Source organism: Penicillium diatomitis, assembly GCF_028827545.1.
Source record: "Penicillium diatomitis strain IBT 30728 chromosome Unknown utg000006l_segment0_segment0, whole genome shotgun sequence".
Taxonomy (NCBI): domain Eukaryota; kingdom Fungi; phylum Ascomycota; class Eurotiomycetes; order Eurotiales; family Aspergillaceae; genus Penicillium; species Penicillium diatomitis.
The window spans coordinates 749,341-777,308 of record NW_026623178.1 but is presented as its reverse complement, the minus strand read 5'-3'; the positions used below and the strand labels follow the sequence as shown (position 1 = coordinate 777,308).

Sequence of the window (27,968 nt, the reverse complement as noted above, 5' to 3'; positions counted from 1 at the left end):
GGAAGCTTTGAACTTTTTCCCAACGTCACTGATCAATTCCTTCAGGCGTTGATCCGTACACTCCGCGAAACCATCAGCATGTCTCCGGCCGCAGAAGAAGCGCCTTTGCTGCCCCAAGTCAATCCGGAGTCACCCAAGTCCGCCAGGGTCTCCCGGTCCGTGACGTTTAATCCACTGACGACGATCAGCACCTACGGCGGAACCACCTCCTCCGACCCGACCTTTCGCCCTCTCCAAGCGAGTTCTCCGCCGGTTCAAAACATCAATGCCACTGGAGGTCCCAGTAAACCGGGCAGTCAGCCCATGCTGTCGGCATTGAACAGCAAACTTCGACGTCGCAACAGCCACGGCGCTCCCTTCACTGCGCCGTCCACTCCCGCCTCGAAGATCGGACCGCAGCGAACTACGAAAAATGCTCAAAAGCTCAAGCTACTTCCAGACCCGATCACGGCGGAAGAGGAGGAATACTTGGATGGAGACTTTCCACGAGATGTGTACTCGCAAATCACTCGCATCAAAGAGCCCGCAGCTCGCAGTCACGCCGCGCGGCTGGGGAAGGCTGACCGCGACCGCATCCCACGAGTGACAGCATACTGCACGGCCAACTCCTACCGACTAGAGGGGGTGGTGAAATTTCTCAAGTCGCGCGCAAAGACACGCGGTGCGAATCCCAAGTTGTTTGACGAATGTGTCTACTCTCCGTTCGATTACCAGTATGAGGAGAAGCAGAAGGGCACTCGGTTCTTCTCTAGTACAGGCGGAAACGGTCATCACGAGCGCCGAACCAGTGAACGGAGATACTCGGACAGCGTTGTGGAGGTGGAAGACAATACAAAATCCAGAAGAGAGGATCTCATCGACTTCCGTGAGGATGCCGGGCATGCCGGTGACACGACTTCAGAGCGCGCGGTGTCAACCCCTCAGTCAGACGAGCCTTTTGACATCGACACTACCATTCACACACCCGAGGTCTTCTTGTTCGACTACGGCACGGTCGTGATTTGGGGCATGACACCTGCACAAGAATCACGTTTCTTGTCTGACATCTCGAAATTTGCATCCTCGATTTTAAGCCCCGACGACACCCAGATCGAGAATTTTAATTTCTACTATGCGCGAGAATACCAAGCGAGGATATACAACGATTTCATCTCACTGCGGGATCCGCGGAACCACATGATCAAACTAGCAATTTCACATGCCTTGGCTCAATCGGTCAAAACATCGCTCTTCGAGGATCTGTTGTCAGAGACCATTGCCGACACCGCACCTCTACCAGCTCAGATTGCGCAGACTGGCAGTGTCAATTTGACGCGGAGACAGATCAACATGCAGATTGGAGAGCTGTTTATTCTGAGAATCAACATCCACTTACAGGGATCAGTTCTCGACAGCCCGGAACTCTTCTGGGCGGAGCCACAGTTAGAACCCGTTTATCAGGCTGTACGCAGTTATCTGGAAATGGACCAGCGGGTCAGTCTGTTGACGGAACGTTTGGATGTCATTGCCGATCTTTTGGCCGTGCTCAAGGACCAATTGACGCATCGTCATGGCGAGTACCTGGAATGGATTGGTAAGTCAATCAAGCGGCAGCTGGCCGGATTGGGATGAAATGGCAAAAAAAACAAACCGATAAGCTAACATGGACATTCACAGTCATTGTATTGATCGGCGCAGAGATTCTGGTCGCGGCCATTAACATTGTTGTCGACTTGTACGCTGGTGTGGACTGATTAGCGAACTCCGACAAAGTCGCCGCACTTTGAGCGTGCGGTAAACGACTTTATAGAGTGTGATTACATCCAACCTTCGAGGCGTCGGTGCTTTGCGTGAACCCGTACTCACGCACGCTTTACACGAGCCACACCGCAATCTGTAATCTGAAGAAAGTACTGGACCAGTGTAGTCTGTTGCCCGTCTTTTCATATGTGTTTGTTTGTTTGTTTGTTTGTTTTCTAGTCCATTGTCCCTATGTTACAGCGTTGGATTTTTACCGGGCTCAAAATGATCAAGGCATGGAGTTGAGGTGCTAGATATGACTCGTCCTGTTGATATGATAAATATTTCATTGCTGTCTCTTTAGGTTTACGTAGTCATCAGAATGTACCTTCTTGGGCCATCCTGCTGCAGTGGTTTTCAACAATCAATTTATTAGTCTTGAAGCAGCTAATGCTGTTACGGACCTCGTCTATTGCCAGATTCCACGCTACTGCACCTTATTCTGGGAGTGAACACAGTCAACACACAAAGGATGACCCCAACCCTACGTCTTTATCGGCCGTTTCAAATCTTCCCGGTGACCAGGTAACGATACTATCGATTACTGTCTCTACTGCTTGTAGACTAGGGGAGAGGGCAGACGAAGTTTCAACGGAAAGTTCGCGACGTACAACCATCGTCTGTGTCCTAGGACTGAAGCACACACGGCAACCTAGATGAAGCAATGTTTGATCAACATGTCGAGACCTGCGTCAACCATCCATTTCATGTGATCCATTCTGCTCTGTGTTTCTGGAAATGAAAGGTAAACTAAGCAGATACTGCCTTGAATACGGATATGATCCTGCAAATTGCCGAGGCTCAATCGAGTACCCAGTATTATGAGAGAACTCGAGATCAATAGCGAATATCCTCAGAAAAAGTGGGTAAGAAATAAATTACCAAAAGAGGATCAGACAGACATGTCTGTCAGAGAAGAGAGAGAGAGAAAAAAAAGAGAAGAGGTTCCCCGATATTGAATTCCACGATGACAAGACAACGACCCAAGAAAAAGGAGCAAATGAGAAAAGATAAAAGACAATCGCTAAACACAATCTTCCGTCCTTCTCACCCTTGCTCCTCCTTCGGCTCTTTATCGTCTACCTCCATCGGTGTAGCTTCGTCCTCGGCGGCATCACCGGCTTGTGCATCTGAGCCAGCATCACGATCATCTGCCTCTACGCCGTTCTCGCACTCTCGTGCTCCGCTGCCTTTTCGCACGCGGAATGAGGAGGTTAGGTCTTTTTGACTTGGAGCTGGAGCAAGTCGTGGTAGAGAAGAGGACTTCGTGTCTGCGTCACCTGCTTCTCCAGCGTTTTCTTGGGCGGCATCATCTGCGTCGCCGCCTTCGACGGGGAGGTTGGATTTTCGTGAGCGCTTGACGCGTAGTGGACGTTCCTCGGGCTGTTTAGTAGAAAGGAGGGACATGATTAGCAGGAATACTTCATGGCGATTGCTGCGAATTAAAGAAGGAAAGAAAAAAGATCGAGAGCATGCATAGGTGAAATCCGAGTACAAGAGGGCGTGGAGGACAAATTCTATAATAGGGCAACGAATATAAAAGAGAAAAAAGAATCGTAACATCAAATCACAAACATACAGTCGGAGGTTGTTCATCCGAACTACCTTCAGTTTCATCATCCAAATCCGCACCCTCTTCCCCCTGTGCACCAGCACCAGCACCAATGCCATTCAAAGCCGTCGCATTGGACATCATCGCGGTGGCACGGGCACGCAATTCCGGGTCGGCTTTACCTGCTGCCGCCTCGTCGGCCATGCCGGTGACCTTGGCTAGACGTTCCAGTAACATGCAGGACTCGAGGCGCATTTTCTGAATGTATTGGTATCCTCGAAGATTGCGGGTGCGCATGAGATCATTTTCTGCCTCGACTTCGGCAAGGCGCTTCTTGAGGGCGGCGCATTTGCGCTTGTATGCGATTTCCACGCTGGGCGGGTTGGTCGTGACGGTCGTGGTGGAAGTAGTTGCGGGTCGGGCGTCCATGATGAAAAAAGAGAAGATGGCGGAGGGTGGGGGAAAGGTGAGCTTGAGAGATGGAAGAAGTTGAGGCGATTGTGGGTGAGCGCAAGATGGAAGCTCTGTAATGAGGGGGTTTGGTGTGGGGGTTCGTTCAACTGAGCAATGAAGGGCGGTTTGGTTGATTCTCGGAGATCCGGGCGAAGTATGGGCAACGAGCGGAGATGCCAATGGGAAGGCAGGTGTGGATAGGCGTAGGGTGGATGAGCGGTGACAAAAGTGCAATGTAGAGGTTCAGCGGCAGACGGCAATTGAATGAGCTGTAGGTAAGGACCCGACTACACCGTGGCGTCTTACGAGGGAGTGTCGGGAGAGAGAAGTTACTGGGGAAGCTGGGATCCAAGGGGACGCGGAGCTTGGCTTTGCATCTCTCCGCCGATGCGATATTTCGGTTCTGCCGCGATACCCCAAAAGGCGGTGATTTCGGAGCTCGGAGGCCGCTTCATTGGAAGGATCCTATAATTAAGTGTTGAGTTGTCATTCATTGAATTCCACTCACGACTGAGTAGTGAGTAGAGACTCGGAAGTACAGTGACCCTTGGTTATATTTCGTCAGGCTTCAAGCTGGCCTCATTACTTAAGTCTATTGTCAAACATGTTTTGATCCTGTTCATTGACGGTATGATGGATTACTCTTTCATTTCATGACGGGCATCTAAAGAAAAAAGAAAAAAAATAATAATAATCCAACACCTGCGCTAGTAGACAGACGTGAAAAATCGATCAACAATGCACTATCAATTAGTGTCCACCGGTGGTGGGAAGGCCGAGGAAGACCTTGAACGAGTCATAGCTATAGCGATAGTTAGTGGCCGGCAATGAGAGGTCAAATGACCCATTCCTTGGGGTCTCGTAGTGAAGCAACAAAGAACTTACATCAACCATTGGCAGCCAGTCAAGGTTCCCAGCATCACGATACGCACGGGGAGTCCGTTCCACAGTCCGGAGAAGCCGATGTTGCCGTAGATGCGCGAGACAGCTTTCATGGCACCCTCGCCCGCTGTACCCGATGGTTAGCAAAAGAAAGACATTCAATGTTCCCCTGTTCAGAGAAACCTTTTCAGGGGAAACAGGCAATCGGTCTCAACTCACGCTTGCGATCGGCATTCAGCTTGCTAACCATGACATCAGCGGGATGGCTGACGATGGCGCAAAAGATCCCCGCAATGTAACCACCCAGGAAGCTCACACCCGTCTGGGTCAACTGTCCATAGCTCTCCTTGGGCTTGCCCAGATAGCGATAGATCTGATTGACCGTCTCCTCAAAGGTGGCGAACTTGGTCATGGTATATGGGATCTGACGTGCCCACAATGGGTACAGTCCCTTGTAGAGGCTGCTAATGCCCTCCTTGGCCACAACTCGACTCCAACCCTCGCGAAGGTTATTTGCGTAGGGCGGCAAGGTGGTCTGCATGCGGACTTTGATCGATTCAAGGGGGCAGAGTGCCATATCGGCAAAGAACTCGGCTGAGGCCGAGGCACCGAGGAAGACCAGGGTGCGATTGGTCTCGGGGAACATGGTATCGCCGTAGAGATGTTTGAAGTATTCGTAGAGACCGTATTTTCCGGCACCCTGGAAGGAGTAGCCGATGAAGGTGGGCGACCATCCGAAGAAGACACCGCGCAAGCCTTCTTTGGCAAAGATGGAGCGCCATGCAGAGATATTGGAGCTATAGATCTTGGGGTCGACTTGACGACGGCACTTGACCAGATCCAGAGGGGTCACAGCGGTATGTGTTGGTCCTGGAAGAAGTAGGTGAGCGATGGGAGTTGACAATCCCATGCATTGGTCTGTTGAAAGAGCAAGCACGCGGCTAGGATTCCATGTCGGGTTCGATAATCATACCACAAGCTGCAGCGCGTTTCGGTCAGTTTGGTTTCTTCCCCCTCGAAGATGGCAGGATATGGGCTAGAATTGGGCGGAGTGAGCACTTACCAATGATACCACCGAGGCCACAGCTGAGGAAGTATTTCATGGAATTGGGCTCGATCTTCCCAAAGGGGAGTTTACGCTCTTGTGTGGCCATCTTGACTCGGTAGAGGGACGATCAGGGTGGACGATCGGGTGTGACGTGGAAGGTTGAATTATGAAGGAGAAGTAGGTACTCAATGAGGCCAATGCAGAGTGGAAAGTCTGTATAGAATGTACAAGAGAAGTCGCCGACTCGAAAATAGTCACACCCGGGGTTTGGCGAAAGATAGAAAATCGAGGAACCTTCAAGCGCAAGGATGTCGCATCTTTTAGAGGAGTGCACGAGGGAGTCTAGTCACAACCCAACGATGGCGTCAGTAGTACCCACTGTCAAATGCCCCAGCCATGCCGGGTTTCCCCTCTCGAGCAGTCAAGCATAATGAAGAATATGCACAAGCTGCCGGGGAGAACGAGCTGAACATGTGCAGTCGAGCATTGTGCCAGTCAATCGCAGCACAGCACTCTTATCGGTTCCCCACTTTGGCCCATGCCCTGGACTGGCATGCGCGGCTATGACGGCTTGCCCTTCTTTGGAGGCGGATGTGAACAGGCATGATAACATTGAAGGTTAGCTAACTAGTAGCTGAACTATTAAGTGACACAGTGACCTAGAGTCGTAGTAAGAGAGCATGCACCAGTGCGCTCCACTATGATTGAATCATGCTACAATAGGGTTGACCCTGCGAACGGCTAATCCGGCACCACTCCGGGTCTAGCAAGCTGAGTAGCAACCTTCAACTGCCTTAGTGCCTTAATCCAAGTTGAGATCGACCGACAAGGCTGGCAGAGGGCGGAACTGCGCAGCCGAGCTGCGAAGTAGGGAGGTTCTCACCGCTGCGACCGGCCCATGATGTATAAGACGGCTACATTAGGAGTAGGGACGAGGTGGTCATACTACTACCTAGTACCTAACTACCTACTGATGTACAAGAAGGTCACAAGTCACAGACCCGCTACCATATCTGGTAGTTAGTTACGAAGTTGCGATAGCATGAAATCCATCCGTCAAGAAAACCATCAGCCGAAGCAACTGTGCTCATTCACCATAAGAATTCGAGGGTTGTAGAAATATTGCAACACGGTACTGGCGATCTCGTCTCCAGTAGCCCGACCAACAGCGCGTCCAACTGTGATGGCTACGTGTTGCGGTGATGAAACCTAAGGGAAACCCGTTGCAGCGAGTCCAGGCCTCGGCAGCCATGACGTCACGAGATCCGACGGTGCCGCCGGCTCCACCGAAGCCCCGGACCCGTGCGGCGGTTCGTTGCCCTTGGACGGAGGCGGAACCTCAGTCAATAAGGTATGCACTTTGTGCCGTAAATGGAAGTGCAGGGCAGGTACCCGTTGGTCCAGCAGTACAGAGCCGACCCGGTCATCTGTCATCCAAATGAGGTCCGAGTGTAACCTGAAAAATTCCATTAGTCCAACAGATACCGTCCATATTTTGGTAAAACACCCGTCAATGTAGCACCTTGTAGTTATCCTTCTCAGAAGACGTTCGAAACTACAGAGTGTGCAGTAGTTAGTAGTTACTCGTCAGCGGTCACATATACCGAATTGAACTAGAAATCTAATGACTTCTTCTATGATACACTTCAGCTGGATTACTCGCCAAAGGGGAGCCTTAGGCCTGTCCAGATGATAAGATTCTTGGCTGCAATATACACAAAGATGTCAAGCCCAGGTGAGGCGTTGAAAGCTCAGGACCTCTCTTCAAATGGCGATTAATTTCGATGCCGCTGCAAAGGGGGTTCCACACGGCCATCGATCGTCCCGTTGGCGTTCAGCTTCGCTCGCCAACATCAATGCGAGTTTGATTCCATGGGCGGACCCAATCTGCGACAGTACAGAGTACAATTGCTGCGTTTGGGACGGGGTGGGCATACCGCTGGACAGCATCAGCCATAACGGCCACATCATGACATATCCTTTTGCTGCACGGTATCGCTGCGACGGATTCTCCGAAAAGGCCTGTCGCCCGAGACTGTCGATCTCGGCCAAGGAGAAGGGAATACTGCGACAGGTGTCCGTGGTCATGTCTTGACAGATGGCGATCAGCCGGGTTTTGTCCATCTGGCCTTGTATCGTTTGCGCGTCCGGAGAACCGGCCTCCTTTTGTCGAATGGAAGTGTAAGTTTGATCCAGGGTGAGAAGAAACCGCTGTAACATGACGCGGATGGCGCGGTACCAGTACCAGATGGAGGCGTGGAGGTCGTGGTTGTAAGTCAAGAGGGATTCCCCGGACGTCGTGTAGACGGTGGTGGGCAGCCAGCGCGGTGGCAGATGCAAGGGCCATTGGCATAGTTTGGCATCGCACTCTTGGCTGATGGTGATCCACCCTTCCACGGTGGTTGGATCGGGTAGGCCGGTGGAAGCTTGCATCGAGTGAAATACTCGGCTCATCGTCGTGGCGATGAGCATGAGGCTCTCAATGGGATCGTTTTCATTGAAGAGCTCCGGGGCCCAGACATCCTCATCTTTGAGATTTTGTCCCAAAACCAGGATCTCGATATACTGCTCACAAGGCAGGGGGCATAAGCATTTGTGTCTCTCTCGATTTACTCCGGATCCCAGACAGGTGGCTGGCCGCAAGGCAAGACCAAAAAAAAAAAAAAAAGGAACAAACAAAACATACCTTGCGTGTCCAGCCAAAATTGAACATATCGCGTCCACATTGATTCCACGTTTGACGCTCGCCTCTTAATTTCATTAAAAAGTCAAGTCCTGCTGTGTGTGCACTAAACAATCCATTGCGTTCGCCCGTGATATCTTCATAGACAGAAAGGACCATGACGGCCGCAAAGGTTTCATCTCGGATTGCCTGCTCAGTTGATGCCAGGGCCGTCCGCACATTCCGAAGCGCCTTGCCATACGCCTGACGGGCCCTCGTCAGCAACGGCAATGAATGTCTCTGTTTGGCATTCATCATCAACCCGGTTGCATCCACCGCCCATCGCAGGCAAGCGGCCGATGGATTGGCGCCGAAGATACTAGCTTCCTGGGAGCGTGCATATAGGGCAGGCACATACTCCATATGGCCTCGACCATATTCGTGATCAGGGTCGAGAATATACTGGTCGAAGAAGAAACAAGATGCGCGCTGTTCCCAGGTAGCGTCTGCCATCTGATACAGACTCAATGATGGCTTCAAGGCCATCAAGGCTTGCTGACTCGTGCCGTTGAATCCCACTGTGGGTGTGAGTGCCTGGCTCATCTGACTAGGAGAGATTGAAACGAAGTCAGACACGGTGCTCGCACTGGCGCTGGAACTATCGCCGGAGTTGGAAATGGCGCTAGACTTGTCTCTCGGGCTGGCATCTTTCTTCAGCGGTTGCTCAACCTTCCCGGTCTCATTGCGAAAAACAGCACTGGGTCGGTAGCCAGGACATGGGCGCCCATAGATGGAGCAGTTGCGGCAGCCGGGACGTCCTTCATCACACTAGAGCAAGGTTAGTCATGCATGACTGCCGACCCCGGGAATAGCATCGATCTTATCGATTGTTGATCACGTCAAAAGACAGCGCCATCCTGCCGTATGAAAAGTTTAGAAATGAAAACTCATGACGAACCTTGATCTTTCTCTTACGACAGAGATGACACCCGGTACTGGGCTTCCCGCCATAGACCATTTTCTACCACCAATCGTCCTTGTTCGCGGAAAAGCCCATGGACCACGAATGTCACAGTACACACTACACGTCGTACACACTCGATGCTGCTGCTGCACCGGCGCTCGGGGCCACTATGACAGCCGCGCCTCAGGAGGAGAACCCGAGGTTCCTCAAAGGGGACTGGCCAAGCGCTTATCAGGGAGGGGGACCGGAAGACAGATGGAGGTACAAAGGTGATTAATCAAGTCGGCTGTCAGAGCTGAGTGGAGGGTGCCTCCCACTGCATTGCAAAAGATAGAGGATCAAATTGGCTTTTCTTTGGAACAGCCCGCTGACACAGTGACAATGCTTTAGATCGGGCGTTCAACAAAGTCAAAAGAAACAGGGCATTGTGTGAGAAGATCAGCTCGATCTTGCCTGGATCAGCTCATTCTTCGAATTAGCGGATCAGGGTAGGCGTGAGAAGTGCTGGATGAGAGAGCCCTGACGGTGGATCCAGGATTCACGGTCACTTGCAGTGAGCAATTGGTACCTCGGGGATTTGAAGTAATCCACAGCCTGCAGGGCCTCCATCGGTTTTTCCAGCCGCCCACCGTTGCCGGATGAGTCAGCCTTTTGCGGCCCTCGGCCGGACAAATCGGCCTACTGGATGGTGGATGCACCATGTACTGGTAGCTTACTACCTGGAGGTTACAGTGGTAACCTACCTAATTACAGTAATAGAGTAGTACGACTTCAAGAAAGCAGAGGTGCTTCGTCTCCTTACCGACCCAAGCTAATGCAGCAGTACTACTAAGCTATGAAATAGCGTGGTCAGAAAGTACCAGTACAAATCGTAAAGAAATATCTAGCTGTCTGCCATAATACTTGATGGATGTCACTTCGAGCTTGTGGGTAGTACAGGATAAGATTCCTGGAAATCGTAGGCTTTGCAACCCAAACTATCCTTTATTCTAATAGGGTCTCTCACTACGACGAAGACGCCAGAAGAGGCCTCGAGTGCCTTCATCGTCGAGTAGAGCCCCTCAGTTGCGGTTGATGCAAAGAGATTTTTATCTATGTTTAGGTGGATGGGAATTGGTAGCCACGATAAAAGATTTACTTGGAAGAAGGCCTAGTACGATTGGTCGCAAGTCGACGTAAGAAATTGATTATATCGCCTATCATGATCCGGAACACGATCTGACCTGGTACAAATTCCAACCGATTTCGTCAGGGCTCCCCTGCATCAGTGTCGATTGGGGCTGCCCGTAAACAAAACATCATATCAAGGCAACACCGGGTATGCAAGGCCCTCGCGCGATTCCCCTTGGCACGAGAGGCGACGAGAGGCGCAGACGCGAGGACGTGAGGTCCAACTGAAGATGGAGATTACCAATATCATCTGCAGGCACGAAGGAAGCTAAGAATGCTGAACGGAGGGGTAAAGGGGGAGAATATATTCAAGAACGAGGTCCAAACAAGACGGGTCGTCGTTCAGTGCTGCCCATTCGGATGTGGCAAGTCCATGGTCGTTAGATAGGTGGCGGATTATATCAACAACGAACTAGATTGAATGAGTGAGGGAGTTCATGATGGCAGAGTCTCAATCATCATGACGACGCGTCGTCCATAAGCTGATCATCATCTCCGGCGGATGGAATCATCAGCGAAGGATCTGCGAATAGACTGCGACGGCGGGTGTCAAAGGTAAGCTCACTGTCGTGGGCTGAACCAATATCCGGTGTGCTAGATGCGCTTTCAATGGCGACCCCGTCCTCAGCGTCTTCGGGTGGTGGAGAAAAGGACCAGACCTGCAATGACTCGTTAGGATTCAACAATAACAGAAATGAGAAAGACAAGACAAGAAGTCCCCGTAAACAGTAAGCAACAAAGATGCAGGGGGGAACGTACTTCCATAACGGTACGGCCAGATCGGCTTGCCATGATGACAGCCTTTTCCTCCTCAAATGCCACCCTCCATACAGCTTCGGCTGGACTGCTCAATTCTCGCAGCAACTGGCCGGTGGCCAGACTCCACACCTTGACACGACCGTCACTACCGCCACTCACGATTCTTGTGTTATCGAATTGAAGACTGGTTACACTGTTATCATGAGCGGCCAATCGATGAATGGGGGCCATCTTGGTTAAAGACCAGACACGGACGGATCCATCTGATCCACCAGTGACCAGAGTATCGCCGCGCATCTGTAACTGGCCGACGAGAGAGGTATGTCCCTGCAGAATCGCAAGGCACTGTCCGGAATGTGGGTCCCAGATACGCACGCTGGTGTCTAGGCTCCCGGTTGCGATACGCCGTCCGTCAAACGCAATGGCGTATATTTGACTGAAATGACCAGACAAGGTTCGCACACAGCGACCCTGAGGGATATTCCAGATCCGAGCCGTCGTGTCGTAACTACCAGAGACCACAAGGTCGCCGTGAATGGCCAGACATCGAACACTTGCCTGGTGCCCGACCAGGACGTTGCGGCATGTCCCCGTGGCCAGATCCCAGATCCGTAAAGTGGTGTCTCGAGAGCCCGAGATGGCGGTGTTGCGGTCGGACATTTTAAGGCAGCGCACTGTTGATGTGTGCCCGCGTAGCAAGTGAATTCCCGCTCTGTAACGACATAATGATATAGGTCAGTCATCTCGTGTCTCCAAAGTCGCGGCCAGACACAGAGCGAGGTGTCATAAGGTTCTCCGGCTTACCCAGTTGCCATATTCCACACGCGGACCTCACGATCGCATCCGCCGCTAACCAAAATGTCGTCCCACGGAACCATCGCCCACACGCCCATCACATGGCCCTCCAGCGTCTTTTGGTTATCACCATTTGTGTCGTAGACATGAATCTTGGCGTTATCCAAGGCGACCACGATATACTTGGACGTCAGATGCAGACTGGTGACGACCCCCTGATCCGGGGTGATATGGTGCTGGGTACACCGACCGCCCTTCTTCCAGGCTGATTCAACCATGTATTTCTGCTTGAACTGCGAGCGATACGAGATGGGCCGCACTCGACGTCGTCGCGAAGAGAGGGATGTCGGAGGTAACCATTCGCCCGACAGAGTGCGGGGTAGCGTAGGAGGCTGACGGGCGGCCGCGTGTTCGGTCGATGCCGTCAATCGACGTAAACTGGCCATGGCTCGTGTGTCCACGACCGGCTCGGTATAATGCACGGTGGTAAACGAGTCCAGCTCGCCGTCCCCTGAGTTGCGCCGTACCGAGTAAGCGTGCTTCACACAGAGATTCTTCCAGGTGATATCGTCGTTGAGCAGTTCCCTCCAGCGACGGGAGACCTGCGATGATCGGGCAAGGGTTTTTGGGTCATCGATAAAGGACAGGACCTAGAAGACGAGAGTGGAAAGAAAGGAAAAACATGGTCAATAATGTCCGCTTCTAACGACATGTCACCACTCTTCGATGTAGGCGCCTCGGCAATCTTACCCTCAAGCACAACTCGTTAGGAAACACCTGGAAGGGATCCTTCCGTAACCTGGGACCGACATAGCTGGACACGAAGCTCAGTTGTTGACTATCGCATCCGTCCAGAAGATACTCCAACAGCTTCTGTTTCCGGGAGTTGGTGAGGGTGCTGAAATGTATGCGTAGGTTGACGAGGAAGGCCGACTCCTCCTCGTCGCTCGATCGCCAATCTGCGAGGCGTTGATGCGGTGTAGGACTCGGCGCGGGGGTCGGGGGCGAAGCAGGAGCCGATGGTAAAAGGTTGGCAGGAATCGAGGTGACGGCCTTCTTGGATATGCTGAGAGAACGGGTCGGGCTGTGAGTAAAAGACGGGATCGGGTCGTGATTTGAGACCAGCGGGGACTCCAGCTGATGAGCCATCGACCGTGAGCTCATCGGCACATCGGTGTCGCTGTATGCTGGATCAGAGTCCATGGCGAGCGCTGGCCGTGTCCCGGGGGAGTGAAGACCGAGGGCCAGCCCGTCGTGGAATATGCGCCGATGTGTTGGATGCTCTGATGACAAGATCGACGGACAAGATGCGGTCGACACGCCTCGCGCTGAACGCACATATAGAGTCAACTGACGACTAAGGTAGATGTTACCAGTTCGGTCTCACGGTCACGAAACGATCGACAGTGCAGTCGCACCGAGCCAAAAAAAAAAAAAAATTCGTCGACGGGGCGCTGTGATCGGGTACAGACCACGAGGGGGTGTCGATATGGTTTTTGGGGGATCGGGAGAGCCTGGGCTGGCCACGGGGGTCGACCGAGGGAATCGCGGACGAAAAGTGGGCCTGAGTCGAGATGAGGCGCCTAATGGATAATAATCTGTTCCGACAAACGAACGGAGCAACGAGTGACGGGAGCGATCTAAAGCGGCTGCTTCCTGACCGATCGAAGCAGAGTGTGCCAAATATTGGGCGACTCTGGGTCTGCGGCTGATGAGATGGTCGAGGTGAATCCGATCCAATCTACAGTCCCGGAGGGGTGTGGTCCTTCGTGAGAGTATGCGCTGCTTGTCCCTTTGCCGGGTGTCTGAAAGTCTTCAGCTTGCTGCCCGAAGCTTGACGGAACGGTGACGGTCAGCAGTCGACGAACCCACGAAAAGCGTTATGAAGAAAAGGGTCACTTCCGGCGGAGTCGATGTCGTGACTAGTGGGGGCCTGCGACTGACAAAGCTGCCAAGCTCGCCCCGAAAGGACTCCACAAGCCGACCGGATGAAATCGATGGAGCTCCCGGTTCAGTTACAGTTATAGCGACGTAGCGATCAGTGACCCGCTCGCCAGTGGACAAAAGATCGAGGTCCAAGTGAGAAGCTGTGAGTTGCAGCTCCCGGGGGCTCTGAGACATGTGCGGAGGATGGACACAGCTGGATCGGAAAGAGACAGTTTCATCAAATCCGAGTCTGCAATTGCCCCTCCCTTGGAATTCCTCACGCCCGAGTGAGCGCGATGATGCGATATCGAGATGGCGAATCTTCGGCAGAGAGGCAAACGAGGCAACGCAGCCACCGAGCTGGCAACGGTGCACCTGACGAGGGCAGATCAGAGAAGCAGACGCTCTGGCGTCATGCGCTTCAAATGCGGTCTACCTGAGTTTGGCAACCAATCTACGAGGCCCAGCTGGCGCCCAGCCTTCACGCCCTTTTTACCGCGCGCTTGCGGGATCGCAGAGATCGAGAGGTCACGGGTCCTGGCAGCGAGGTACAGTGGATTTGCTTCGCTGAGTCAGGTTCATCACAATTCACAGGTACCTGGTAGGTTCTCCAAACACTCAGGAGATGGGGCAGACCGCGTCGGAGCCTCGGGCAAACCATACGGATCAATACAGAGTTCTGCAACTCAAACGGAACGGATGAGATGTGAGATTGATGGATGGTTAAACGTCCAACCATGTGGTCGGTGCCGTGGGTGACCGGACGGCTCACAAGGCGTCGACCGTGGAACGCTCTCCTGCAGGTCGCGATGATGCAAACTGACGAGATCGAATTGACGAATACTGTCATCAGTCTCCCCCCCCCCCCCCCGCCTTCCAGTGATTTAAAAATGAGCCGGGCCCGCGAGTCGAAAGGAGTTGACACTAGAATGCTGAGGGGTCTGACGCATTATATACCACAGTGATCCGCTCAAGGTGCTGACTCGCGCTCAACGTCACGCTACGTCGGTGTGATTTGTGCAAGAGAGGGAAAAAACCAACAGATGCGATAACTATGATCCCACCTGCCGCCCACCGTCCGTAGTATACAGCAAACCTAGACAATCTATAAGGTACTCCTGATCTCCTCGCAGGTGGTTGGGAGAGAAAAAAAAAAGAAGGGAGAGAAAAATTAGCCAAGCAATGCGAACGACACTTCTAGAAAGGACGGTGGAACGCTCAGACTTCCACCGCACTCGCTCAAGGTAGGGGAAAGCATCAAAGTCCAGGACATCGACTGGACCCGAGTAACATTATGGAGGTGGCGCAGTGGCTGACCACGGGGAGAGTATGTTAAGAACAGATGACGAAAAGATCCAAACAGTGGCACGTGAATCGCAATTGATAATCAACGTGGTCCAGCAAAAGTCGCTCAGTCAATTGGAGATAAAGTGGCAGGTTTAGTGTGCGTGGCCGACTTGTAGGAAGAGTGGCAGGATCATTCCCAGTACAGATGCCACGAGATCGCGCATCGACTTATCGGATTCTTTCGGCGAGTCACGCGACTCGGTGTACCCATTTTGCGGCAGCTCGCGCGATCCAGAAGAGTGTCCATTTTCTTGCATCGTGTGCACGGCGACGTACCTAGACTCCGGGTTAACATTGTTCACACGTCCCTGGTGAAATCGAGGCAGACTTACAAGAAAGTGCCACCAGAGAAAAGCAACAGCATCCCGGTCCGCCACAAGGACGCAGCCTCGTCACCCCCGGCAGTCCCAAGTAGATGGGCGAAGAGGAAGGTTACCAGGGCACCTACAGGGGCAGCCAGGCTGAAGACCAGTAGATGCGCTCGAGCGGTACGGGTCGAGAGCCCCTGCTTCAGGAGAATTGAAGTTAAACCGAAGGAGGCGGGGGCCTTGTGGACCATAATGGCAAAGAAAATGATGAAGCTAAGTCCCTTGTCCGTGCTCGAGGCACCTAATGCAATGCCATCTGCGGCGGCGTGAATGACCAAGCCCATGGTTGTCGCCATACTGTGGCTGTGCTGCTGCCGCGAAGGACCTGTTTCCAGGAGACCATCGGGTCGGGAGGGAGAGGAGCCACGCCGTAGGCCTGATCCTAGGTTGTCGAGGGAGATGTGATATGGCTGTCGATCGGACTTGGTCGGTGAAGCATATTCGGGGACCTTGTCTATGAGGTACATGAGGATGAAACCGCTGATAAGGGCGACACCAATCCAAGCATGTGGCGAACTCCCTTCTTTCTCTTCCTCCTTCCCATGCTGTTCTTTGGCGCTCGAGGTCTCGTCTTTGCGTACGCGCAGCGCATTTGAAGACTCGAAAGATTCGTGTCGGCGGGCAAGCGGTGATTTTTGCTGGGGTTCAATGTCCAGGAATGGCACCGGTATGCTGGAGGCCGAGGGAGAGGCATGAATATCGTCCTTCGCGATGACTTTTGAAATGGGACCTTCAGAGGACCACTCGACTGCGTTTGCGCGGGCGCCGACAGTCTTGCGACTGACAGCATTGGCGCTATATAAGGTCTCAACCCCTTCGGGGATGATAACGATCAAAGATGTACCGACTAGAACTCCCATGCCAATGGAAGATATCAATCTTAATTGCGATGCGGAGAGTGTCAATGCTAAAGGGAGAGAGCCGACAACGAATGACCTTCACACGAAAAGGGAATACAAGTCAGCGATCTTGGCCAAGAGGATGGTTTTTGGAGTTTGGATGAGTATCTCACGTCACCGCCATCACGATGCCCAGCGCGAGCAAGGTGAAGAGTCCCTCCATGCTGTCCGGTAGTGGTTGGTGATGTTGTCCTTTCGCCGCTCGTGTTGAGCTTTCAAATCGGTCACGTCAGCTTTACACCAATCCGATCATATCCCGATCATGGCGTTCTGAGTAGCTGCTAGACGTATTGATTTAGCACCAGCAAGGGTTCATTCTCGTGAAGCCCGTCCTGCGTGCAAATTGGATGATGAATTCACCAAGACGTGAGAGGGTGAGAGTTTGGAGGACCCACGCGGCCTGAGGTTCTCCGAACCCCAAACGGACGAGGGTGGATCTGCTTCTCAGGTACGGCACTGCGCCCGCCACATACAACGGGACATGGACTTTGTCAACGCATTGGAGCTTCTAACTTAACTACTTATTTGGCTGACTCAATACACCTCTGGTCTTACCCCCGCCCATGGATGAATGAACGCCGGCGAGCAACCGAAGGATGCCCACAGTCAACTCAGATATACCGTTGCCCACGTCATTTGGTTCGAAGCAGCCACTCTGAATCTGCGACCATAGCCGAACAGCCCGTGAGCGGACGACAGGTGAACATTGTATTCGCAATTTAGCATACAGTCCGCTGAGAGACTACGGGGCTTACTAACACTGTCCCTAGACCTATTAAATCCAGAGCTACCTACCCCATTTTTGTATGCCTATCTGAGTCGAGTTCAGGGCTCAGGATCATATGAAGACCAAAGTGTCATTGAATGGCGTTGCATGACCAGTTGGTCCATTCCAGCTAGGACGAAGCGCGGCCAACAGGAGCAGGGCAGCTGGCGAGGAGCAAATGCAGAGCTCAGGCTCAGCTACATATGCATGCATCGAACGCTGCAACCTCGATCCGCACGTAAGCATCTGCACGGATAATAGGAGAAGGGGCGTCTTCCATTGCACGTGGATGCTATCTACACTCGCATGTAGCACAGGCTGGCCCAACTATACACACTAGCATGAGATGTACGGATCTACCTAGGCTTTGGCCAGGCACATGCATATTTTATCTCCTGTCTCTAGATCTGCAAATGGTAAGGTTCACTTTATCAAAATTATGATTCAACATCTAAGCATAGTCATACTACCTTAAGTACGCTCAGCGTCGTCCGAACAATGCCAGAGCCGCTGCTACAATGTCAGGCGGAAACATGTTAAGGTAATAATCACTTCTATCTCGGTGCCTTTGCTTTTCATGGCCACAACGAGTCACTCAAGAGGTAAACATCAGGCACATCAACTGCCTGGATAAAGAGTGTCGAATCACGCACACCGTGCCGCCTGGAATTGTGCCTTTGAATAATGATTCCACCGCCAGCCTGACGCACACTACGCCCTTTCTTCATTTTTGCCCCCGATGGTGAAACTGGGTGGATAACCCAAAAACTGCCCTATCATTCCACTGGGCTTCAAGCCGAGGCCCACTGGGCATATTTTCTGCAACGTTGAAACAACTGATCCAGTGGGTTGATGGATGCACTAACTCATGTCACTTGGTTTTTTGTTTTGACTGACTTGACCTGACGTCGCCAAATTCTCCCAGCCAGTAGAGGCCGTAGAGGGAAGTTGGAACAGTAGTAGCGCACAACTCATGCACACTTGCACATTACCTTATCCTACTGTACTAGATTACTAATACCAAGTAGTTAACTTAACTAAGGATCGCCTGTCAGAGAGGTGAAAATTTCAAACAAGCATGAGATTCACAGAGCGACCCGTCCTCAATGAGACTTTTTTTAAGAAAGAAAATTGTCCTGCATGGAGATACCATGCTGCAATTTTTTGTCGCAGCCTCAAGAGTTCCCTTTACTAGAGATCTGCTCCCATCTGCCCAAGCATGCATAGAGTCTGGGTTGCAGACGAAGTCATGCATAATCATTGGCTTCGAAAGCGGCCCAAGCGATTCCTCGAACTCCACGACACTAGCGAGGGGGAGAAAAAAACTCTAACATTCAAGGTTGATGATCCCGGAGATTTTCCGGCACACAGAAATAGAACGCCGTTGCGACAATAGACTTTGGCGCTAACTGATATATCCGAAACGTAAGCCCTGAATCAGCGAGACGAGGGGTTCATCACGTCTCCTCACTCTTGGCGAGTCAACACCGGCAAGAACCCGTTTATGAAATTTTATGGTACCTCGTTTCCTGTACATTACTAGTTCCAAAAGATCGACAAGCGCACTATCTGCAGTCTGCAGTCTGTAGTCCTGTATGGCACCCGGCACACACTTCAGGGGCCAAGCAGGACGGCCTGGAATCGTGGCCAGGGTCGTCTAGTTATTTAGTTAGTGCCGCGGCTGGCTCTTCTCCCAGTAAACCAGGTTGTGCGCAAGAAATCACCCAGTCGTACGGCGTGGTTTATTTCAGTTGCCTCAGCCCCCCGGGACTTTTATTGTGGGGACGCTCGTGTGCCCGCCTGCCCGGTAATACGTGTAGCAGTCTGTCTTAGAATTCTAGCGTTGTGGCCAGAAGTTATCCATGCTGAGCTAGTTATGTACAAATGCACACTGAGTTGTGAACAACAAGTAAGCCGCATCTGCTTGGCGAGGTTGGCGCGGTCGAGACACATTGTTAGTCTCCAGGCAGAGGCGCGTTCTCCCGCAAGACCTGCATCGGCGACGGCGACTACGCCCAGAGAGACCATCATTGTCCTCGCGGGAGGTCTGGTTCGTGTGTCATTGGAGGACCGACTAAATGTCACGCTCCGAAATCTTACTTGTTTGCCCCTGAGCAGTCCCCTTCTCGGTGTGCCAAGCTGCAACCGTCGATCTTTTAATTTATAGTATATACTATATACTACATAGCCCCTCTGTGCCTCCCCATCGGTAGCTGAATAGATGAAACCAGGGACGATGGCGCGAGGGCGGGTTCTAGCCTTTGAACCTGGAAGCCAAGATATCTAGTGCATGGTCATTCATGACCAATGCTGCCAAGCACAAGACATGGCGGTCAGACACACGGGACTTGAAGCAGAGAACTAATGTCACAGGAAGGAAATTTGATATGATTCGTCAAAAGTGAAAAGCAAGATTCCGGGACGGTGTAGGGCTAACTGGGGAGTGAATGTGGAAAGGGTATATGGATATTGGTACACAAGAAAACGGAACAAAGGAGAGAAAAAACGACTGCCAAGGATTTTAAAGTCCCGTGTCAAGCGCGATTGGCGCCAGTCGAGGCAGAGAAAGATTCGAGTGGGCGTAATGCAAGCGTCTCAAACACGCTCCTTGCCGTTGACGTCCACCAGTTCAACCACACTGTGGGTCTCAGAGCGATTATGGTAGTTCACCGAGTAGCTGACAGACTTGTTGATATTGCTGGGGTGGCCGGTGTGTCTGCTGTAGCCTTCCATGGTGTGTGTAGCGTAGGTGCGGCGTTCAGAGCCAACCAAGGCAGGGAAGAAGCGTCCGATAAGAGCGCGGAAAGCAGGCAAACACGCACACATGACGGAGATCTCGACTTCAATCAGGGACCAGCGAAGGAGTGGGTACAGACCCTTGGTCTGGTTCACGCCCCAACGATTTCTCCAAAACACGACCGCGCGAATGATGGCAACAACAGTCAACCTGTAATGAAAGTCAGTATCACTGCGACCGAGTCTCCAAAGGGCATGCTTGTTAGCACAGAATTGAGACACGTACACTGAACCGACAGCGAACATGGTGGCAACAGCAATCTTCTTCTTCAGGGGCAACTGAAGTTTGACCACTTCAAAGACTGGCAGCAGGATCAGCACCGAGTCAACGGCGATGTTAGCCAGGCAGTTGACCAGGATCGAGACGATAAAGTTGATGCAACGTCCAGATTCCTCTCCCTGCCAGCCCAGCCAGGTCAGACGAGTGGGAATGCAACGAAAAGAGTCGACAAAGGCCCAGCAAAGGCCGATGGAAGCATTCGCCAGGATAAGAAGGTAGGCGGTATATCTGAACGGACGAGCGTGGAAGATGCGAAGGAGGAAAAGACACACGGAGATCTTGGCGAGAGAGATCTGAATCTTGTACATGATGGCGATAGCTTGGAAGGACTGTCAAAGAGACGTTAGATTTGTATTGGCCGCGATATATTTGTTGGTAAACTAACCTGGTAAAACTGGTTGATGTGGTCGAATGGAATATCCCAAATGTTCATCCCGGAACCGTGAACGATTGCTATCTTTGATCAGTGGTTGGGCTTGACCCGGGAGGACTGCAGACCTTTTCTGCAAGAAGCTGAACTCACTCAATGTATATCCGGCGTAAAAAGCAATTCCAAGAATCTGGAAAAAAGAAATGATGAGAGAGTGGCCTCAGTGGCATAAGAGTGTAATGAAGACGACTTACAAAGGAGACAATGATCGTATAGTCATCCCACCCCCATCCACCTCCGAGACCGATAGCCTTGGCATAGATCCTGGCGAAAAAGAAGAAGATGGCCAGGATGGTAGGGATCAAGGTTGAGGCGGAGACGAGGGGTGGGCCTTGCATTTTAGGGATATTGCACACATCCTCATACAATCTATAAGTGGCTGGAGACTGGATTAGTCGAGAAGCTATACAAGTCGCAGCTATCGCAGAACTTACTGAAATAGTCCTTCACGGAGCAGTGGGCTTCAGCGCAATCGAGTACCGACGACGCAATATCCGCATGTTGACAGAAGCATGATTCGTTGGTCGCAAGCGAGCAGTTAGATGTTGTTAATTGCGTGTCGCAAGTCAACTGTTTGTCAATGGTGAGTCAGAAACAGACCGATGGCACCCTCATATCGAGCAGTCACTTGCCGGCGGGGAATACTTACTGTGCAAGAAGGGAATGTGTTGGTCTCGAATTCAAAGTTCACGGCTTGGACGCCACAGACGAGCAGAGTCAAGCACACCAACAGACACTGTTGAGGCCTCATTGCGACCAGAAGACGAGGTTGAAGATTTGGCTGTACAACGGTCTCTGAAGGAAAACCTCTCCTCTGATACTTGATGGGGGAAATCGGTAGCTTTTGTTTCGAGTTTCGGCATTAATGACCCAGGCCAGCAGACGTGGAGTAATGTTTCGTGGGCATCAGCCCGTGTTCATAACTCCACACGCCTCCATGGCGCCGTATCTCGATATTCACGGCGTGTGGTGCCCCATTTCGCCCGATTGCCTCGATTTGTTTGGTCTGTGCATGAGTCCACTACTGAGTCCAGTGCACTTGGATTTCACAACCAGGTCCGGTCCAAAGTGGACCTTGCCCTAGACTGGCTGCTCTTCGGAGCGCTCTCAATCCGGAAGTTGACCGGGTCCACCGCGCTCCTGAGTCTGGGCGGTTTCTTCGCGGTTCTCCGAATTGAAGGTGCCGTATAAGGGAGTTTGCCCGCCCAGTACCTGGCCCCTGCAGCATGTTAGTAACAGTGGCATCGTTCAATGGAAGATTGGCCCGCTTGGTAGTAGTGCGGTGCATTATCAATCGCTATTGTCTTCTCCAGCCCTAGACCCATGGCTTCGCTTCAGCCTCATTGCGATTATTGCTGGCCCTGGCTCCCCGAACGACCAGATCTGGACATTGGACACGATGTAATGAGCTGGGTCATTCAAGCTGATCCGTGTTGACGGGTCCGAGCCCAACTAAACCCCCCAGAAACGAGTCATGCGTAGCTGATCCCAGAAACTTGGACTGTAGCTCTCCAGCGAGTGTGCTTTGACTGCACCACGACGGGAAGAATATGATTATTGTCAGGGTCAGCTGATGATCACAGGTCCTGCTTGCAAAACCGCCGGTCTGGTAAGCCAAGCGTATGGAGCCACCTCCTGGAAAATTTGCGCTGCACCATGGGCATCGGACACGGTGTATGACACAGTTGGCTTCCTATTGAGTTTTGTGCTTAATCGTAAGTTGAGCCAGGTGGGTACCGGTGGTCCGGTTAACATAAAGAGCCTACCGAATCACTAGTCTAGAATTTACAACATGGATACAAGGCTGTAGCTACTAGCTAGTAGATGACTAGATGCTCAACTTCTATAACTTCATTTTTGTCAAGTACAGCGCGATGAGTGTAGCGGAAGGATGAATTGGAGGTTCTTCATGTGATGACTCAACTGAAAGCCCTTCGAACCATGGAATACGGCTCCTGAATTTCAGTCATTGCAATGTTCGCACACATACATACTACCTACCTACCTAAGCCTTAGTAAGCTCAAATCCTAGGTACCGCTACGATACTGCGCGGTTGGCTAGCTGGTATGGCAGGCCTTGACTGATCTTGATCTTTTTGAGATGGAAGTGGTTCAACCTATTTCGCCCCTTTTTCACTGATCTATTCTCCCCACCGGTTCCCCCCCGATCTTAAGTACATCGACAATATCGGCAAACATATACGTAGACAGCCGATCGGTCGCTAAGCTACCCCAAGCGTGATCTAACACGTCAGAGATCGGGTCCATCTCCATCGCGTTGCTAGCATTCTTGTATGTGTTGCAGATCTTTCAAGCGCCATTCGATTCTTTTCCACGTTGCAGCAAGAGAATAGATCGACTGCACAGGTTTTTCGCCCGAAGATACCCTCTGTTGACCGACCCACTTGTTTCAAGCCCACCAGAGAAGTCGTGGCAATCCGATCTTTAGGAAATGGGGCACCTGGTGAGATTAGCAGGAGATCTTTCTCCGGCAGGCTTGATTTGACAGTTGAGGCTCTGACTCCCAAGAAATGGAGGGCTCGCGCGCGCGCCTCAACACGGAAAACTCTTTCAGAGCTGCTCATCACTTCTGGAGACGGTCTTCAACCGCGATTCAATTTTGAGTGTCAAGTCGCCCCTCCCACTTTGTATTATTCGGCACTTGAAAATCGGTAGACTTTTAACTTTAGCCACGTGCACTAGTGTCGCCATCGTGACAGCCGTCGAAAAAGACAAGATCGTAATCGTAGTGTTCATTGTTCAGTCATCAGTGTCACTGTCAGTGTCTAGTGGTCCACTACACAGCACACACTACACAGTGAATAGTGAGTAGTAGTAGACTAGTAGTACTACTCGGTGACTCAGTACACACTTCACAGTGCTTCGACCGTAAGACCCCCTTGAAATGAGAGTGGTTTGTCCAGCAAGTCAAGGTGGCTAACCTTGGGCAAGGTATTCACTTGGCTCTTGAGTCATGCAGTCAACCTCATGAACGCACCTGGTTAGCTTGGCCTGAGTAATTCATTTTCTCTTCCCATCGTTCCCAGGCAGAGAGTAAACCGTGTTAGTTCTTACGAATCATCCACCCTGCGACCGTTTTTCAAACGTCCAAGGACAGTACTGTAGTAGTTGTAATCAGTCCCGTTCCAATGGCCCCAGACATGCTATTATCATGAGTCTTATCATCCGTTTCATGATTATGCCCAGTTTTAGCTTTCTGCTACCTTGAGGGACCACCAATGGCTCATGTCAACCTAGTTCCATGAATCAAAATTTTGATGCCGAGGAAAGCTCCCAGTAGGGTGCCAAAGCCGCTTGACTCAAAAACGAGCTTTGAAGCTTGAAGCGGTCCGACCGAACTTTGGCTTTGTTCAACCCCAAGACTCCGATGTTGGCGTCCCGTATTACTCCTTTACCGGGTCGCCTGTGCAGGTCAGCATTGACCTCTGATTAGTTCGATGAACCATGTTTAAAGCTTGATGGTGAAAATTGCCGGAGGATTTGGCGGAGAGACCTGAAACACGAGAATATTTTTGGAAGCATGACGAATTGATTCGACTTCACGTTTGAGTGACCTTGTGTCAACTACTTTTCTTGATTGTCGTCAAGGGCCACCGTAATGGAAGTCTTCCCTAAGCTCTCGACATAATGGATGGATGGATGACGATGCGCAACCTAACCTTCGCTAAATGTCACAGACAAATCGCATCTTACCAGGCTTAAAGATAATGGCATCGAAGGACAAAAATGTCTTGAGATTGATCTGCGTGAACCAAGATCTTTGCATCTACGGCCTATCTTTTCCTGTAACCAATACCGCCCATCACTGAGGTACTTACCCGGATAGTACGTACTGGCTAGGTACTGGACTAAAAGATTCCGCTCGCGTCTGCTAAGAGAGAATAAAGGAGTGGGAGGATGCCTGTGCCAGATACTAGACAGTGAATAGTATCTTCCCAAATCTTATACTGATAGGAATGATGATCTGTCGACGAATTCGAGTTTAGGACGAGTGTCTGAGGTTGGGATACGTAGAGAGATCTCAACGAGCTGGCAATCCCACCTCATCTTCTAGCTGTCTACTTTAATAATCGGTTTCAGACTTCCGCACTACAGGACCTTAAGCTGGAGGTGCTTCTCTTGATCTGATCGACATCAGAGCAAAGGCCACAATGTTGATGGAGAAGACTTTGTGAAGGGTGAACAAAATCGACTGGTGAGTTTGAGTGAGGTGATAGACTCCATCATGCATGCAGTAGCGGCTGGCAGAATCGCCCTGTCACACTTATCTAAGACTGATCTGCAAGTTAGCTTGACCATTGGCTTCATTACCAGGAGTGAGCTAAGAGAATTGAGTTCTCATGAAGAAAATACGCAATGTTTATCAGAAATTCTCTGATAGGTGGATTACTATTTTGAAATTAAGAAAGTGTTATTGGGTTCTTTTTGAATTGGATGCTAATAAAGCACAGTCATTTCTCACCTTTATTAATTTTAATTCTGCAGCAGTTGACTCACCACACATGGAACCACCCGACCTGCATCGATTCAGTACCGCCTCGGGCGCAAGGGAATTTTCGCCCACGTTCATCATATGTACTACTAGTAGGTTAGTAGGTAATTACCTAATATTGCCGTTTCTACCTTCAGGCGAAATTCATGAGATCCTACTCCATACGTCGATGTCGAACCATAAGATGACCTTCTAGAAGCAAGCTGGAACTCGCCAGGTCTCAGTCGTCTCTGCATTGAACCACGGATCGAATCAAAGCTGAATTTTCGAGCTTTCGCCCTTCCGTCTTTTCTGCAATCATAGCCTCGGCAGTTTTGTCTACATGACCAACTTAGCCCCAGATCTAATGGATTGAAGAATCTGACCAGCCTGCCTGGGCCGGGCCCACGGAGCAAATCTTCACCCGGTCCTGTGGTAAGCTAATCACGCCAACGCTGCATCTGGTTCCGTGCCTTACGTGTGTCTTCACGTGTACCTGGCTAGCGCAGCAGAAGCTCGGTGTCGCCTGATGCTGAGTAAATACTAAATACGTAGACAGCCACAGTCGCTTGGGCATATTGTACAGGGCACTACGAGAACATAATGTGGTTTACCTGGCTGAAGGCTTAGGCACAATCTGCCCAATGCACTGAACGATTAGGCAAGGAAATTAGTCGCAGCGTTTATGAACGCATTATGAAGAGATTGGTTCTTGTTCACGAGGAGCGCCTTGAAATTTCGCAACTGCACGTGGCACGTTTAGGTTTGAGCTAAGGGCATTGCAGAGTCGATCTCCGCTTTGGGTGGATCGCATGACTCGAGAGGTGGTGAAAATTCGGCTCAACGTGGCAAACTCTCCGAGATGTCGGGACTCGGAAACACCAGCAGAGCCGGCGTGTGACCCGGAAATCAATCCAGGGACAAAATCAATGAATTTCCAAGAACATGAATTGATAGCAGAGTAAGTGCGTTCATTGGATACGTTTCTACACAAGTTGTCTCAGTATCACTATCAACATCATTCAATCAATTGTACACTCGCTTGTTTGAGCGATTACTCCGTCAAGCTCAGCGAAAGGCAACGGTTGATGGACAACCGATAAACAGACCACTCATTGTTTCCACCTCGGTGATTGCCATCTCATGTTCACAGCAGGTAGGGGGAGAAATCAAAGGCGGCTTCGGCATTGCCGGCAGCGAGACCAGCAGCCTTGAGAGCATCCCAGTTCACGTCGTTGATGCCAACCTCATAATCCCAGCCGTAGTGAGGGTCGGCGTTGGGCAGAATCTGCCAGTAGAACCAAGGAATACCAGCAGCGGTGATAGACGAGGCCCATTCTCTGATATTGGAGTCTCGGGTACCCGTGCTCAGGGGGTGCCACTCTGACAATTGTGGTTGGAGGTGTCGGTGTAGCATGATCCCCATTCCTCCATGATGAGCTTCTTGCCAGCATTCTGAGCCTTGGTGACATAGGGTTGCAAGGCGCTAGTGGCGAAATCCCCAACGCCGTATGCGTGGATGGAGAGAACATCGAGCGCGTCGCAGCTAAAGTAGGGGTCGAGAAGAGAGTTGGCCAACCAAGCACCGCCGCCGGTAGCGACCAGGATGTTTGAGTTTCCGTTCAGGTTGTCCTTAATAGATTGGGCAATGGTGCATTGCCACTTAGTCAAGGCATCCGGATTCTCCTGATACTGGTGTTAGCGGCGTATTCATCGTGACTCCTTCACAATTTGTTCTTACCTGATCGTGCATGGCCTCGTTCTGGGTCTCAAAGGCGAAAATGTACTCCGAGCTCTCGCTCCAAGCCTTACCAGTCTTTGAGTTGACGTGACTCAAGACGTGAGCGACTCGGTCCTTGTAGTACTGAATAGCGTTGGCATCGGTATAAAAGTAACCGGTGCCATACCACTTTCCGTAAAAGTCCACATTGTTCTCAAGGGCATTGTAGCTATGGATGGAGATCAAAAGCTTGATTCCGTAGTCATGAGCCTTGACCATGAGATCATCCAAGCGTTCCAGCACCGTATCATCGTAGGGAGTAGGGTTGTAACCCTGCAAACCAGGGAATGGATCGATGTTGGTACCCTTCTGACTATCCGATTGACCTTCATGACAAATTGCGTTAGCACACCGGGGCCGAGTCTCTTTGCATTCGGCGGTCGTGTCACTAGATCATGGGTGCACTCTACCATCAAGCCAAACACGCAGGACCTTGACGCCCGCGCTCTGAAGACCCTCCAGCAGGGTGGTCGACTGACTGTCGGTCAAGCCAGCAGCATAGTACAGGTTGGATGCTGAGAAGGATTTGGCAGCCAAGGCTCCAGTCAGGCTGGAGATGCCGTACAGAGCCGCAGCAAAAGAGAACAATTTCATCGTGACAGGAGTAGCGTTTTTCTCAGGATTCGAAATGAACAATTGCTGAGTTGGAATAATTCAAAGATGAGGCTGATGATTATATGTCTCTTCCAGGGCGGCTGGCACTATGACTTAAATAGCCTTGAGGCAGCTTGCAAGGTGTCTTGCAAGGTGTCTCGCAAGCCTGCGACATCAAGAAACAAGCAACAAGGTGTTATGATATGGCAATGTAACATCAAGTCGC

At 51.3% G+C, this 27,968-nt stretch overlaps 8 protein-coding genes across 8 annotated transcripts; 1 reads left to right on the top strand and 7 right to left on the bottom strand.

The window, feature by feature from the left end:
• Positions 1-78: 78 nt before the first annotated feature.
• Positions 79-1,611, top strand: N7539_005911 (YagE family protein; the record flags this gene model as incomplete). The annotated part of the gene is made up of 1 exon (XM_056935513.1): positions 79-1,611. One exon carries the CDS (start codon positions 79-81, stop codon positions 1,609-1,611), a length of 1,533 nt encoding a protein of 510 aa, XP_056789385.1.
• Positions 1,612-2,826: 1,215 nt separating this feature from the next.
• Positions 2,827-3,760, bottom strand: N7539_005910 (uncharacterized protein; the record flags this gene model as incomplete). The annotated part of the gene is made up of 2 exons (XM_056935512.1): positions 2,827-3,162; positions 3,359-3,760. The coding sequence occupies 2 exons, from the start codon at positions 3,758-3,760 to the stop codon at positions 2,827-2,829; spliced, it is 738 nt and encodes a 245-aa protein (XP_056789384.1).
• Positions 3,761-4,534: 774 nt separating this feature from the next.
• Positions 4,535-5,820, bottom strand: N7539_005909 (putative mitochondrial phosphate transporter Pic2; the record flags this gene model as incomplete). The annotated part of the gene is made up of 4 exons (XM_056935511.1): positions 4,535-4,586; positions 4,670-4,793; positions 4,886-5,584; positions 5,730-5,820. The coding sequence occupies 4 exons, from the start codon at positions 5,818-5,820 to the stop codon at positions 4,535-4,537; spliced, it is 966 nt and encodes a 321-aa protein (XP_056789383.1).
• Positions 5,821-7,478: 1,658 nt separating this feature from the next.
• N7539_005908 (putative C6 transcription factor) lies at positions 7,479-9,394 on the bottom strand (the record flags this gene model as incomplete). Its single annotated transcript, XM_056935510.1, has 3 exons — positions 7,479-8,279; positions 8,401-9,204; positions 9,335-9,394. The coding sequence occupies 3 exons, from the start codon at positions 9,392-9,394 to the stop codon at positions 7,479-7,481; spliced, it is 1,665 nt and encodes a 554-aa protein (XP_056789382.1).
• Positions 9,395-10,968: 1,574 nt separating this feature from the next.
• Positions 10,969-13,267, bottom strand: N7539_005907 (F-box/WD repeat-containing protein; the record flags this gene model as incomplete). Its single annotated transcript, XM_056935509.1, has 4 exons — positions 10,969-11,169; positions 11,270-11,981; positions 12,074-12,714; positions 12,815-13,267. The coding sequence occupies 4 exons, from the start codon at positions 13,265-13,267 to the stop codon at positions 10,969-10,971; spliced, it is 2,007 nt and encodes a 668-aa protein (XP_056789381.1).
• A 2,162-nt stretch (positions 13,268-15,429) lies between these two features.
• On the bottom strand, positions 15,430-16,767 carry N7539_005906 (Mn(2+) transporter ATX2; the record flags this gene model as incomplete). The annotated part of the gene is made up of 3 exons (XM_056935508.1): positions 15,430-15,613; positions 15,670-16,641; positions 16,718-16,767. 3 exons carry the CDS (start codon positions 16,765-16,767, stop codon positions 15,430-15,432), a joined length of 1,206 nt encoding a protein of 401 aa, XP_056789380.1.
• Positions 16,768-19,965: 3,198 nt separating this feature from the next.
• On the bottom strand, positions 19,966-21,627 carry N7539_005905 (uncharacterized protein; the record flags this gene model as incomplete). The annotated part of the gene is made up of 7 exons (XM_056935507.1): positions 19,966-20,317; positions 20,393-20,775; positions 20,832-20,899; positions 20,970-21,006; positions 21,071-21,255; positions 21,311-21,446; positions 21,526-21,627. The coding sequence occupies 7 exons, from the start codon at positions 21,625-21,627 to the stop codon at positions 19,966-19,968; spliced, it is 1,263 nt and encodes a 420-aa protein (XP_056789379.1).
• A 4,888-nt stretch (positions 21,628-26,515) lies between these two features.
• Positions 26,516-27,742, bottom strand: N7539_005904 (uncharacterized protein; the record flags this gene model as incomplete). Its single annotated transcript, XM_056935506.1, has 4 exons — positions 26,516-26,721; positions 26,757-27,054; positions 27,110-27,474; positions 27,559-27,742. The coding sequence occupies 4 exons, from the start codon at positions 27,740-27,742 to the stop codon at positions 26,516-26,518; spliced, it is 1,053 nt and encodes a 350-aa protein (XP_056789378.1).
• Positions 27,743-27,968: the final 226 nt, after the last annotated feature.